Source organism: Capsicum annuum, chromosome 7, assembly GCF_002878395.1.
Source record: "Capsicum annuum cultivar UCD-10X-F1 chromosome 7, UCD10Xv1.1, whole genome shotgun sequence".
Classification (NCBI taxonomy): domain Eukaryota; kingdom Viridiplantae; phylum Streptophyta; class Magnoliopsida; order Solanales; family Solanaceae; genus Capsicum; species Capsicum annuum.
Window position 1 is genome coordinate 209938473 of NC_061117.1, and position 13900 is coordinate 209952372.

General features: G+C 32.1%; 2 protein-coding genes across 3 annotated transcripts; both read right to left on the reverse strand.

Moving 5' to 3' along the window:
• Positions 1-389: 389 nt before the first annotated feature.
• Positions 390-3826, reverse strand: LOC107878433 (proteasome subunit alpha type-2-A; the record flags this gene model as incomplete). Its single annotated transcript, XM_047415428.1, is given in 5 exon segments — positions 390-436; positions 1123-1187; positions 2048-2124; positions 2218-2283; positions 3531-3826. Coding segments are annotated over 4 exon segments (230 nt in total), but the record flags the coding sequence as incomplete, so codon positions are not given.
• A 2446-nt stretch (positions 3827-6272) lies between these two features.
• Positions 6273-11413, reverse strand: LOC107878434 (protein LIGHT-DEPENDENT SHORT HYPOCOTYLS 10-like). Of its 2 annotated transcripts, none has more exons than XM_047415429.1 (2): positions 10674-11413; positions 6273-6618 (listed from the first exon to the last, which is right to left on the reverse strand). In XM_047415429.1, the coding sequence occupies exon 1, from the start codon at positions 11212-11214 to the stop codon at positions 10684-10686; it is 531 nt and encodes a 176-aa protein (XP_047271385.1). In that variant the 5' UTR covers positions 11215-11413; the 3' UTR covers positions 6273-6618; positions 10674-10683. The 2 variants fall into 2 exon arrangements, with proteins under 2 accessions (XP_047271385.1, XP_047271386.1); XM_047415430.1 differs by having other exon boundaries at positions 6273-6646; positions 10674-11327.
• Between the last annotated feature and the right edge of the window lie 2487 nt (positions 11414-13900).

Consider the following 13900-nt stretch of genomic DNA (forward strand, 5'->3'; position numbering starts at 1 on the left):
CTGCAGGGCATATATTGATGCTTTACTGACATTGTTAGATAATTTAGGACAGAAGTAGCACCAAGAGCAAGAGAATGACACCAGCTTACAAAGGTACCATCCTGAACATGTCACAAGTTTTTTATTTACAAGTACATAATTCATAAATAAATAAATAAAAAAGAAAAAAATAGGAAGTTGTTATAGGTTAACTAACTAGGTAAATAGGAAATAATTTGATGGGTCCATTGCAATTTATATAACACCAAGAGCAACGCCAGAATAATTTGTTTTGCCAATCAATACTGATTCGTTCTGTTGGCATGAAACTTAAACTAAAATCATTAAGAGATTAAAGAAAGAGGAAACATAGCAGGAAATTTTACGTTCTATCATATGACAGATTGTACCTGTAGACAACTCCAATATTTGGCGTCAAAATCTGAATTTTCTGCACCTGTTATACATTTCAAAGAGTCAGGGATAGAAAGGGAACCTACAAGGAAACTGCAGCACGCCAAAGGAAAAGGAATGTCACACAAAAAAAAACAAAAAAGCACTTGAATGTCCATGCAGTCCCAAAACATGGATAGGTCTGAAATACATATAACTGAAACACAGAAAATACGAATTTAACACCAAAGACTAAGAACTTGAATGCGCTTGTTGATATGTTGTAACCTGGTGACTGGCTGACTGCATTTATGAATATTATTAAGGATATAACTCTATAGAACAGTAAACTAAGCATAAATAATGCCTATATATCTTCAATACATAAGCAAATCCAATCAGACTAATTAACTTAATTCAATTAAAAATCATGATTTGTTTCAATCTTGATGAAGCTCAATTGGATGTCATACCACGGATTCATAGATGGAGCTAAACAGAAGATATTCTTCATTTATGCCTAACAGTTACTAAACTGCAAACTTCTACTCACACAACACAGTCATAGGGAATTCTTATTAACAAAAAGGAACAGTATCAAAATAAAAGCACTAGAATCAACTCTAGAGAGAAAAATAAGCGCCACTTTATCTTTGATTAGCTAGAAACAGTCGCTCCGGCTACTACAATAAACAATGAACATTCATCATAAGTAGACAACAGAGCATACGTTTTAAGGAATATACTTACAGATGCTTCATCAACTAAGATGGATGGCAATTTCTTTTCCGTAGCAATTACGACACCATTAGAAGCTGCAATCATACAGTTCAATATATAAAATCACTACAAGCACTACACAACTAATAAATTATAACCAAGCTAGAAAAACCAATGCTTGAAACTTCTGCACGAAGAACTCATTAATGATATGTAGAATGACACCACAATACCTGAAGGACATATGTGTATCCTATTATTGGTTTATAAAGTCACAACTACATTCTTCAGTCTTCACTAAATTAAAGATTACAGTATGGGAATGAAAGTCATCTATGTTACAAAGCCAAAAGCATTTAAAACAACAACTAGAAGTAAAAGGATGTTACTAGATTTTCTTTGAAATACTTCAGAGTTAACCTGTTCAGCATTCTCTTTATTAATTTTTTTTATATTACAAAGAAAGTGAGCATGCTGAATAGCAGATAGTCATGAACTTGTGTTAGAGCAGTGTTATCAAAAGCAAAAAGCGTAAATAGCTCTAAAGACTGTTGGGACATTTAAGAGCAATGCGCAAATAAAGCGTGGGCTTTAATGAAAAAAGGCGCAAAGGGAGAAAAAAATACAAATATATATATATATATATATATAGTCCATGACCAATAATTATAAGCATGAAAACAAATATAAGAACAAAGAAATTGAAAAAGAATTACGATATCAATTGTTTAGTGTCGCCTCTTCAGAAGAGGCTTATTGGCAAGAAAAAAAAATGTCTTCGGACCTTTTTTTTTTCCTTAGAACCTTGATGACGACACTGAAATGCATATTAAGAGAGGCGAAGCGCTCAACAAGTTTTGAATCTCGCTTCAAGGCTTAAGCACGCCTTAGACAACACTGGGTTAAAGCTATTGCTAGATCAATAACTTTGCACTAAAATTAGACCTGGAGTTACCTTTAATCCCCAATGATGTTTGACCAGACCCAACAGCAGTCAAGGCATGCTCAATCTGAACCAGCTTTCCAGACGGACTATGTCAAATATATACTACGATATCAGACATCCCAATTGAGAAAAAAAGATATAATTGATCCAACACATTTAACCTCTGTCTCATAATATACCTGAACGTAGTGAGTGAGAAAGAATACTGACTATCACCCATTAACGACTAATTCTCAGTTGAAATCCTGTGCCGGGCAAAAACAGTATAAGTCACAGAGTAGAATCATTAGCTTAAATAACATTCTTACACAAATTGCTAAAGCATTATTTTGAACCACGATCAACAAATCTAACCAATAATTTAAATAGACCGAAAATCAATATCCAGAACTTCGTTGAACACCAACAAAAACTCCAGTTCTTTTCTACTTCCCTCCAACTCACCATCTTCATCATCAACAACAAAAACAAAAACAACATACCCTAGTGTAGTCCCACAAAGTGGGGTCTCGGAACGGTAGAGTATATGCAGACCTTATCTCTACCTCAAAGGTAAGGTAGAGAGGCTGTTTCCGATAGACTTCTAACTCAAGACAAAAACAGTCTAAAAAAAGATGTAATGGACATACAACAAATAATAGATAGTTACAAAACAACAGATAGTAGCAGAACAATACTACAACAAAATAGACTATAATCAAAATATACGAAATAATAGATGGTAACAGAAATCAAAGAGCAAAAACTATAAGAGTAGTCCCACGACCAGGGGCGGACAGGTATTAATTTGTGGTGCTCCGACACCCTTCACCTGACACAAATTAGGTATAATTATATAAGAAATGTATAAAAACAAGTATAGGGTGGAGAAAAGCACCCATTAAACTAAGACAGCTGGGTGCTTTGGTTTCCAGGTGGAAACTTAAAACTTTGGATATTGATATATGTGTTCGAACCTTTTGAGCACCCACGACCGCTAAATCCTGAATCCGCCACTGCCTATGGCCACTAGTAAGGGCAACAAGATAATGCACTCCTACCTACTAACTTTCTAACTAATTGTGTCCGGTACACCTGCCTATCTAAGATCATGTCCTCGGTAAGCTGCACCTCCCCGCCAACTCATATCATATCGAAATTTTAACAATGCCGCAAGGATCCAACGAACTATGGTCCCTCCCAGGTTAATTTTTTTTAACCTAATTTTCTACAACAAAAACTAAAATAGAAAAATATGGAAGTAAATTTCCTCGTTTTCCATCCATTCAAGTAGAAAATGAGCACAATCTACTTTCTTCAATACATTAAAAATACCCAAAAACAAATCAAATTACGCAGAAAAAAAAATCTCCGTTAATGAAAAAACATAAAATCTAAGTAAGTGAATGAATAGCTAGTCCAGACACCACGATTATCAAAAAAAATAAAAAAATTAACACATTGTGACAAGCTATATATTTATGGTTGAATTAGAAATCAAAATTTTACATACGATCGAGAGGTTGAAGACGACGATGAAGCAAAGTTGTAGTAGTAAATCGAAGAATTGCAAAAATTAGGAGGGTAAATTGGCTACTGATACTTTTCTTTCTGCTTGAGGAAGAAGAAATATATTTTTGACGCGAAATACGGCGTTTAGATCCTAAAACTTCTTTCTGAAGTTTAATGTGGTTCCTAAACTAATATTTTAGGTTATTAGGATGGTGAATTATACTTGTTTCGGCTTTAACAGTCCATATACTTTATTTTGGTTAAGTATTTATTGGGGTGACAAAATTAGCTCACCAAAATATGATTTGCTTAAATGCTTAATTTATATGGGTTGCCACAACATCGTCGTGTTTATTAATTTAGTTAGTTTTAATCTGATTCGTTCAAATTTAGTCTATTTTAATATTAGGTTGATTACTAATATATAGTTTAAATTAATTCATGAAAAATTATATTAAAACATTTAAGGCAAAAACTTTCTTTTTTTGTTTGATATGTTACTCTCTTCGTTCATCTTTACTTGTTCACTTTTCTATTTATTATTGTTCAGTTTATAAAATTAATGAATAATTTATTATTTTTATCCATTTTATTCTTATTATTAAATACGATTCATTAATTAATATAGGAAAAAATCTCTTATTAGTTTTTATTTGGTTATTAAATAAATTAAAAGAAAATGGACAAATAAATAAATAAATTTAGTAAGAGTTGGACGGGCAAAAACTCTTGAACATGCTTGAACAATGACTCATTTATTAAGTCAGTTCATTTTGATTAGCCTAATATTTAGTGTTTGATGTCCACTTTGAAACGTGACTAATCAAAGTTCGCTTTACAAAATCTTACCTTGGCGCTAAAGCATAGTGTTCTAACACATACGATTATTTCAGTCTCAAATCCAAAATCTTAATTTAAAGATAAAGTAGTACAATCATCATCCCACCACAAGTACAACTTTTGGCATTCTCAAATTTTACAAGATGTCGAAGCTGCATACTTTTGTTTCAAGTTTCAACTTTCAAGTGTTCCTATGTCTTATTTCACCAATTCTAATGAAAACAAAAAATATGCACCTTCCAATCACCAAATTCATCACAAATTAATACATATACTAATATATTTATGAAACTCAAGAAATAAACCTGCACTTATAACTTAACAGGCATAATTCTTCTGTATCAATAAGCTTACATGCATATTTGATGTTATTTCATATTTGTACCTGAATCAAGAATGCTACATACAGATACAACACATTATTTATTATAGTTCGTACCACAATTTCGGATTTTCCCCTCGAACTATACTCCATATGGACCAGCTATTACTATGACTCACGAGTTAATTTTTGAAATTCATTGTGTCACCCACATGATCGAGCATTTATGACCACTGAGGTCTAGAGCTAGCTCGCTTCTTCTTGTGCATGTGCGTCTCCCAGCTACTTTTGGCATGGTGAAGGTAGTTAATCGAGCCCACCCATCACTATATAATGTCCATATACTTGTCTCATCGATTATTGATTCTAATATCAGCTGTTGAACTAAGTTAATGCTAAGGTACTCTTAACATGATATTATATTATGCATTTCGAATTTATCCGCACAATTTTCTCTAAAATTTCACACTAATAAAAATATTCTTCCACCTCATATAATTCTCAATTTTTTTAACTTTCAGTATAGATGAAATTTTATTCGCATATCCAACAAACTTTTTTTTTCCACCCATAATGTTTTAAAAGGTTAGTGGCGGAACAAAGACGACTTCATAGATCCCCTAGCAAATAGGAGACAAAAGTGTCAGATCCCTCAAGAGCGCCGGCGAGCTAATTGTGCGGAGCTGAGGATCAAAAGAATATTAGCCGGCTCACAGACGGGTAGGACACATGGCGTGCAAGCATAGGTCTCGGTTCCTTTAAATTTAGGGCTCTCCTGTTGAATCGCGATTGATCGTAGCCTACTGTTGTAACCTAGTTGTCCTTCCTCACTTGTAAAGAGATCTGCTCTCTCATTCTCTTATTGAATACAATAGTTCACTTGGTCTCCAAGCATTTTTCTTGTTCATCTAGATATTGGTCATCCATATCCGTCAATAGCTCAAATCAGATTTTAGACACGATTGCTTTTGCATCGAGCTCGTCTAGATTTATTTGCTTTGCTTTATTTATCTTGCTTACTTTATATCTCGTATCGTTTAGTAATCAAATTGTTAGTAAACCGAATCTAAAACAAGGTTAAATCATAACGCGCGCTCTTTCACCTACAAATTTAACTTAACCAAATCCACGGCAAACAATAAACATTCTCAATTGATTTCCTTTTAATTAAGAACAAAAGAATTGTGTTAATATTACAGAAGTCGAGAGATAATCAAGTCCATGATGAACACAAAGGTATAGTTGCATATCCATTTCAAGAAATTAAACTAATTGCATGCACTAATTAATTTCCATGATGTTTTCTTTTCATTTCCATGGTTAGTGACATATAAGTTAAGCTAATTAACTCAACTGACATTATTTTCAAAACCAAACGAAATTATATTTGGACTTCATAAAATATGTATAATCAAGACTAATAGTTTAACAATAATATCGATGAAGTTTGTTTTAGATCATAATTTTTTTTCTTCTCTTAAATTCCGATTTATATGTTTAGTCAAAGTGCATCACATAAATTGGAACGTCGGAGGGAGTACAAATTAAAGGAGAATAAACAACGTATATTGTACAGTAGAGTTTCGATTCAAAACTGATAGATTAATGAAGCTTCACTGGAAAATGGAAATTCAACTCACTTGTACAAAAAGAGTTTATAATGATTATCTTACAAGAACTAATTCAGGATTCACAAACAGCAAAGAAATATATAATTGGAAAGAACAGTAGGAGAGTACTTACTAGTAATATAATTTAAAGAAAAGGCCATTGATTGAACATGACTACTAATTAATTAATTAATTAGCAGAAAAAAGGAATCATCAAGGCACTTATAAACCAAATGGTGACTTAATAATTAATATGTGACATAATTTTTCCAGAGCTATATTATATATAGCACATCCCTCAAGTTTTCAGCAATTACCTGCTTATCAAGAGTAATCATCAGTATTCTGCCAAAAAAAAGAAAGAATACAAGTATTTTCATTGTTAGATAGATTTTAATTTCTAGTAATCATCAGAATGTATATATGTATATGAGAATTGTTAATACAGATAAAGTAATAAAGTAATTAATAAGGGGAGTTTATTTAAGAAACTTCAAACAAGATTTTGAGGGTGCATCCTTATTATGTAACGATTTTAAGTTACAGTCATTGTCAAAAATGTTTTATTTGTGTAAGATATCATGTATACCTCATCTTCCGGCATGAAGTCTGTCGGTTCTTCTTAACCTGCCCTCTATTAGGGGCACGTCACTTACTTCCTCTTTTAGGGACTCAATGTTACGTTCTCGACTTTTCGTTGAGTTTTGTCCTGCCATCGTATCGAAAGAGTATAGACTCTGATCTCATATTTTTTTACGATCCAAGTCCATGGTACATATTATTCTTTGAGCCTATGCCCCCACATTCTTGTCTTTTGGCTACGCCAAATCAAATTTAAAAACATGCATACCATATAAATTTGTATTATAACTTATAAAGCTCTTCACTTTTCTTTCTTATTTCAACGTAAAATTCACCTCATTTTCAAAAGTTATCAGCCTATTAATCTTCACTTTTCTTTCTTATTTCAACGTAAAATTCACCTCATTTTCAAAAGTTATCAGCCTATTAATCTTGCTTTGACTCGGCCTCATTGATCCACCCTCTGTCAGAGACATCACATGGGAATATAGAGAGAGAGAAGCACTATAAGGGTGAACTATTGTAAGGTTTTGTAAGGTTTCTTACAACTAGATAACTTTTAGAGTCAAAGAATGTTCTACCTTTTTCAATCTCTAATAAGTTGTCAATTTTACCAATATATTGCATGCCTTCACTATACGTTAAAGTCTACTGGTGTAGATGATAATTTGTAAAATTGATACATTATTCATGGAGGAATTATTTCAATATATTGAGGCTATTAATAAAATTACTCAAAAGGGGGAAAAATGTATATGTTTTTTTAGTTTCATATTGTAATTATCATGTGGTGAGTTTCTTATATGAACTATCACCAACTATTATTAAAACACACCTAAATTGTTCACTTTTTCACGTGAAAGTTCAGGTATCTATGAAACTCAAACCAAGAATAATTGAGATGTATTTTGATAAGTAGTTAATGATAGTTCAAAAACGAAACTCAAAAGAGTTGAAATATTTTAGATATATTTTTTATCCTTCACTTTTTTCGATACTCAAAATATGTTTACTTGGTTGCTTCAACAAGATCACTAGACGGCAAATCACCTCTCTATTCTGTATAATCAAAATATCAAATAGAAAGATAATTAAATAAAGTAACCCCACCATTCTGTCCAATATTCTTATTGTTTCAACATAAAAACAAGAGATGAGCAGTTTATTAGTTCCTAATTTGAATGTCATGTACAATGTAGCAAACACATGGACAAAAAAAAATGCAGCTAGACACCCAGCAACTTCGATAATGGCACAAATAGGAATATGTCATATAGACTATATAGTACATATATAATTATTTGTTTTTATGAAAGAAATATATAGAGCATTCTGACAAATAAAGAATAAATGTGATGCCCCCACAAAGATCTAATACAAACAGTGAGCAATCTTGTAAAGATACAAAGGACGAATAAACAACAATGAAGATTCAAATCTCAAAATTGCCCTTGCAATATATTTAAGGTGATCTATCAGTACAAAGGCGGATACATGATTTTAATTTGATAGGTCCAAGATCGGATCGGACCAGACTCTTACCATTGAACTCATTATCATGTGTAAATTTTGAGTTCATAAATAGTTCAATATTTTCAGTAATTTCAATATATAAGTTTTACGTAGATAAGGAATAAGGCTAGGCGCCCCCGCAATATTAAGGTGATCTATCAACAGAGGGCGTATCTATGATTTTAATTATACCATATTATATATAGTTTAATACTGTTCTTTACTTAATTATTTTTTAGTATAGTTTCTTTGTTACTGCATTTGTTTACATACTTGATTTCCAATACGCGTTACTTGACTCGGGGTCTATTGAAACAACCTAACTTTTCTAGCTTAACAAGGCAGGAACAAGGTTGCATATGCATTAGCCTCTCCGGACCTTAATTATAAAATTATACGGAATGTATTGGTGTTATTGTTATTGTTGAGTTCTAACTACCGAACCGATGACATTTTTTGAGTTCTAGATTCAAATATAATATAATATTTTCAGCAATTTTATTAGAATTTATACTGATAAAATTTAGATGTAGACCAAAAGTTATGAATCCAGACTAGATTAACTTACTTACATTACTAGATTTGTTCCCTATGCATCGACTATCACTACTCACTAATAGGAGATTTAATATTTTAATGTAAGCAATAAGTTGAAGAAATATCTATGTTATATTATATTATTTCTCATACATAAGAAAGATTTGCAATTATGATTCTGCTGATTTAAAAATTAAAATCCAACATAAAACGCACCTTTTTCATAAATTAATATTAAAAAATAAAGAAAGGAAGGGGGCATTGCATGGTGGAGTAAATTATTATACATTGATTGATTCAGGTGGAATAGGACATAAATTTTACTACATATAAAATGTCAATTCTAAGATGCTTGTTATTTTTAAAATGTAAAAAGCCTATGTTACCTCAAATGACTATATGTGGGGTGCGCAAAATCTCCAGAATCCCAAAAGAATATAAACAAAAGTGAATAATAGAAAGCTATGATCATGAATGACATTGAGAGAAATGGGCAACTTTCTTGAATACACTAGTTTCCTTGAAGGTAAATTAAATGGGATTATTTATTTGATTTGGAGATTTTTTACTTAATATTTCTTCTTCTCAGATTTCAAAATGCAAGTGTTAGTTTAACATCTATTGTAATTAATAACTAAGAGTTTATTTCCAACCAGGGTATTGTATTAATCAATTAATCCAGAGTTTTTGGATGATAAAGGAGAATATAATTAATGAGCATAGTTTTGCATTTTCTTTCATCAATTCTAGGGTTTGAGGTGAATGGATTGTTAGGGTTTTTGTCCTAATTTTCTTTAAGTATTAATTTTCTATTTAAGAAAAATAAAAGTAATATCATAATTATTTTTAATTTTCCTAAAAGGAAAATATAAAATTCTTTCATATTTGGCTAACCTTTTTTCATGGAGGAAATCTCTTCTCATACCTTAACACAATAGCATTCACAATGTAGTCCTTACATTCTTGTTTAGAAAGAGATTTCTCTCAATAAATTTTATGTTTTTCAAGTTAGTTTTCAATATGTAGGTCGTTTGACCAAACCATATTCAGAGTAATATATTTTTCTTTTCGTCTGAATTATCGCATCTATAATTTGCAAATTATTGCTTCTGCATGATAGCCTATCAATTTCGAACCCAACATAGCTAGCTAACTTAAATCCTTTCTGCTTTATTCTGCTGTTCTCAATAGCATCTGTTAGATCTCGAGGCTTACTAGAAGGAAGTGAATGAAGATTTTCTTACCATCACTTGGGGGTTTGGAGAACATTGCTAGTCTAATAGTACTATATTAGTACTATAACCATGAATCCTAAGATCACAAAAATACATATCCAATAATGTATAATAAGTATATAATCATCATATAATCAGTATATATATAGTGTATAAAGTTCTTCTGATCCATATGAAGAAAGAACTTAATCATACCCTTTAAAGGAAGACTATATATTTAGAAGTCATGAAATATGATCCCACATTCCATTTTATAGTTAATTTAGAAAATACCCAACTGATTTTACATAGATTTCATATTTGGAACTAGACAATTGATGTGAGCTGATGAGAGTATTTTAATCTCATTATGTTTGATCTCTAGGGGTATTGGCCTAGTCAAAAGGCATATAGCTTTGCATATCTTTTAATATATATATATGGTTTAATAAATAGAAAAAAATTATACCCTTTTCAGTATATTAACTTTAAGCAATCAAATGCTAAAGAAAAGCTAGCAAATTTACCATTTTTGGATCAAGAAAATGGGTGAGAAGAGGTGGAATGATCATCATCTCCTTTGCTCTCACTTGCTCCAACCTTCTTCTTTTTCTTCTTGTACGGAATTCCTCTTGCTTTTGCTTGACACTCTTTCACTTCCCTTAGATACACCCGAATCGCGCCGCTCGCAAAGGGGTTTGTCTCGGGGGATCCTCCGTTCTCCTCATAGGCGGCTCTGAGCCGCCCGATGAGAGCATCCAGGCTCCCCCAGGCTTGTCTCAACGGACAAGTACAGGGAGCCGGGGGCTCGGGTTGACCATAAAAGATGCAACCTTGCAAGTGAACTTTAGTCTTTCCGAACTGGTCCAAGTACCGGAGGAACTCGAGCACGTGGTTGCTATTGCATTGGGATATGGAAACGGGTGGCCTTTGATTCCTCAAGTACTGACCAAACGTGTTCCAATCACGACGCTTCTGAGACTCGTATCGACTTAGCGTGGCGGGTAGATCGCCTGGGGATCTTGATGATCCCTCAACCAATTCTTTGCCTCTATCAAAATTAGACATTTTTTTTTTTCAAGTAGAATTCTTGTAAATGGATTGTGATTGATCTATTTTTGTAGCAAAAAAATGAGGCAACTATTGAAAAGAGTATACAAAGGTTAAAGGAACAGGAGAAAATGGGAGATTAAATCATATCAATTGATTTGACAAGAAATGGGCCACATGAAAGTTGCTTTCTGTGCTTCTCTTTTCTTCGTACGTATGTTTAATTTTTTTTTTCTTTCACCTTTTCTTTTTATTGAACCAAACAATTTCGTTTTCATTACCATTAACTAAACATTTTCTTACTAAGATACAATTATTGATGTCATTTTTGTCAACATTATCCCCCACTATCTTTCAAAATGTAATCTCCATTGTAATCTTGATTAAAAGGACAGTGACTCATTAATCCCATTTTCCTAGATGTATAATTTTCACATTAATCTAGTAATTAAGCTTGAAAAGTACACACAGATACATGTGTATCACAATTTAAGTGGCCAAATGTTTTTGACCTTAAGTATACAATTATTTGACCAGTAAAAGGAAAGCAATCTTTAAAAACGAATAACACGAGAAAACTAGAAGCTATAAATATATAATAGTATATATTAGAATGGACAATTCCATCTTTATTTGTACGCCAGACTTTAAATATAGATAAAGCAGGAACTCATTTTGTAAAGCCCAAGCAGTCATCCCATAACCCCTAGGTTATCATTTTGTAACTATCACTGCAAACTCTACTAGTTGGTAATTTTAAATAACATGGTAAAAATCGAATCATTGTCAAGCAAGAGAAGAGAAGTAAAACTTTGTGACCTAAGCAAGAAAAGAAAGAAACTATGACTTCACCAACCATTTCGGCCTAATTGTGTATGCACCACTATTGTAGCAGCTTGTCGAGCATTTGACAGAAAGCGTGACAAGTTATTGATCAAGACCATAACTAATTACAACAAAAATAGAGTAAAACAACTCAAGTAATTAAATCCAATATCACCTACTCAATTGACAAGCATACCTTTTATAGCTGCATCAACAGATACTCTGAAGCCATCGACTACATGCTCTAACATAGCCTTTTTCACTATGACATCCAAAATATAGAGATCCTATACTCTTGATAAGATCCTAGGTATAATATTGTCTAAGAGTGCATTTTATAATTTATCCTTAATGTGAAAACTTTGATGCAAATAATTTAATCGAATTTCAATACAAATATCGAATATCGGGTCGAAACCCAAAAAAAGAGAAACACGAACAATTATTGGTGTCAGCCTATACTGTGCAATATTCTTTAACATGATCTTTATTTTGACTAGCTATAGGTTAGTGGAAAGTTGGATATGGTATGAATCATCAAATGTAGAAGCTAGAAGTATAATATTTTTTTGGTTGTCACTTTCAGATGTAAGTGGAATATTATGAATAGTATATATATAGGGCCTATATATAAGACTTTGTTCCATAATTTGTGATGAGTAAGGTAGACTTTAATACTCTTTCTCCACAATTGGAGATCCAATATGTCAGGTTTATTGGAAACAAGATTTTTATGTTTACATGTTTTATTTCACATATTTCTGGACTGGCTAGTTGTCTAAGCCGCCAGGGTCATATACTTATCGATAAAGGTTCAAATACATTCCTGAACTAGTACGGAAAATTATCTATTTTTACCTTTCTTAATAATTGCGGTCAACACTGCCAAAATTGTTACTAAATTTGCCTATTTTCCACTAAGAAAATATCATTAGCATCACAAATTGCCTGATTTTAATTGAAAAGGGACATGGACAAAAGTTCATGAATATATTTAGATCTTAATTGCATTGAAAAAAAAACATTAAATTCAAATTAAAAGTGTTAAATGGACGAGTTGAGTTGAATTTGGATATATATATCAAAATGGGTCGAATATCATTAATCCGTCCAAAAGTTAATCTAAACGAATTGTGGGTCGTGATTTTATGGATTGATTTTGTCACTCCTAGTTCGTGCTTAATTATCTTTCTTTTTATAAATTTATCAAACTAAAGTATCACGATTTCTCACTGTCTCAGGTGGATAATAAAGGAGGATTAATCACTGTTTATAAAGCTGTTTATAATATAACTTTTTTCCCTGATTAAGTAATTAACGATGATCTTTGACTAAGTGTCTGCTTATTTTTTGGCTTTCTCTAAAACCAATATGAATTGAAAATTATCGCTAGTGTTTGGTTATAGATTTATTTGAGAGTAGATTTTGAAAATTAAATCTTTAAATGTTTGTTTGGTTATAAAATTTAATTAGATTTTGAAATCTAATTTTCAAGCTCCCAAAAACTAGCTTATGGCATTTTTTTTGTGTGTGTGAGGGGGGTTGGGACTTCACTGATGAAGGGAGTCTTGGCGAAACTGTTAAATTATTGTCATGTGATCAGTAGGTCACGAGTTTAAGTTATGGAAACAGTCTTTTGCTATGCAAGATTAGGAGGTGTACAATAAATCCTTGTGATCCAGCCCGTCTTCGGATCAGCGCATAATACAAGCTTTGATGCACTGAATTATCCTTTTGGGACTTTCGCTCACAAAATTTCAAATTTTCAAGTAAAATGCATATCCAAACACAACTTTAAGAACTTAAATTTTCAAATTTAACTATAAAATCTATGACCAAACGAGAGCTAAATACATATAATCACCGCCTGTATATTGTA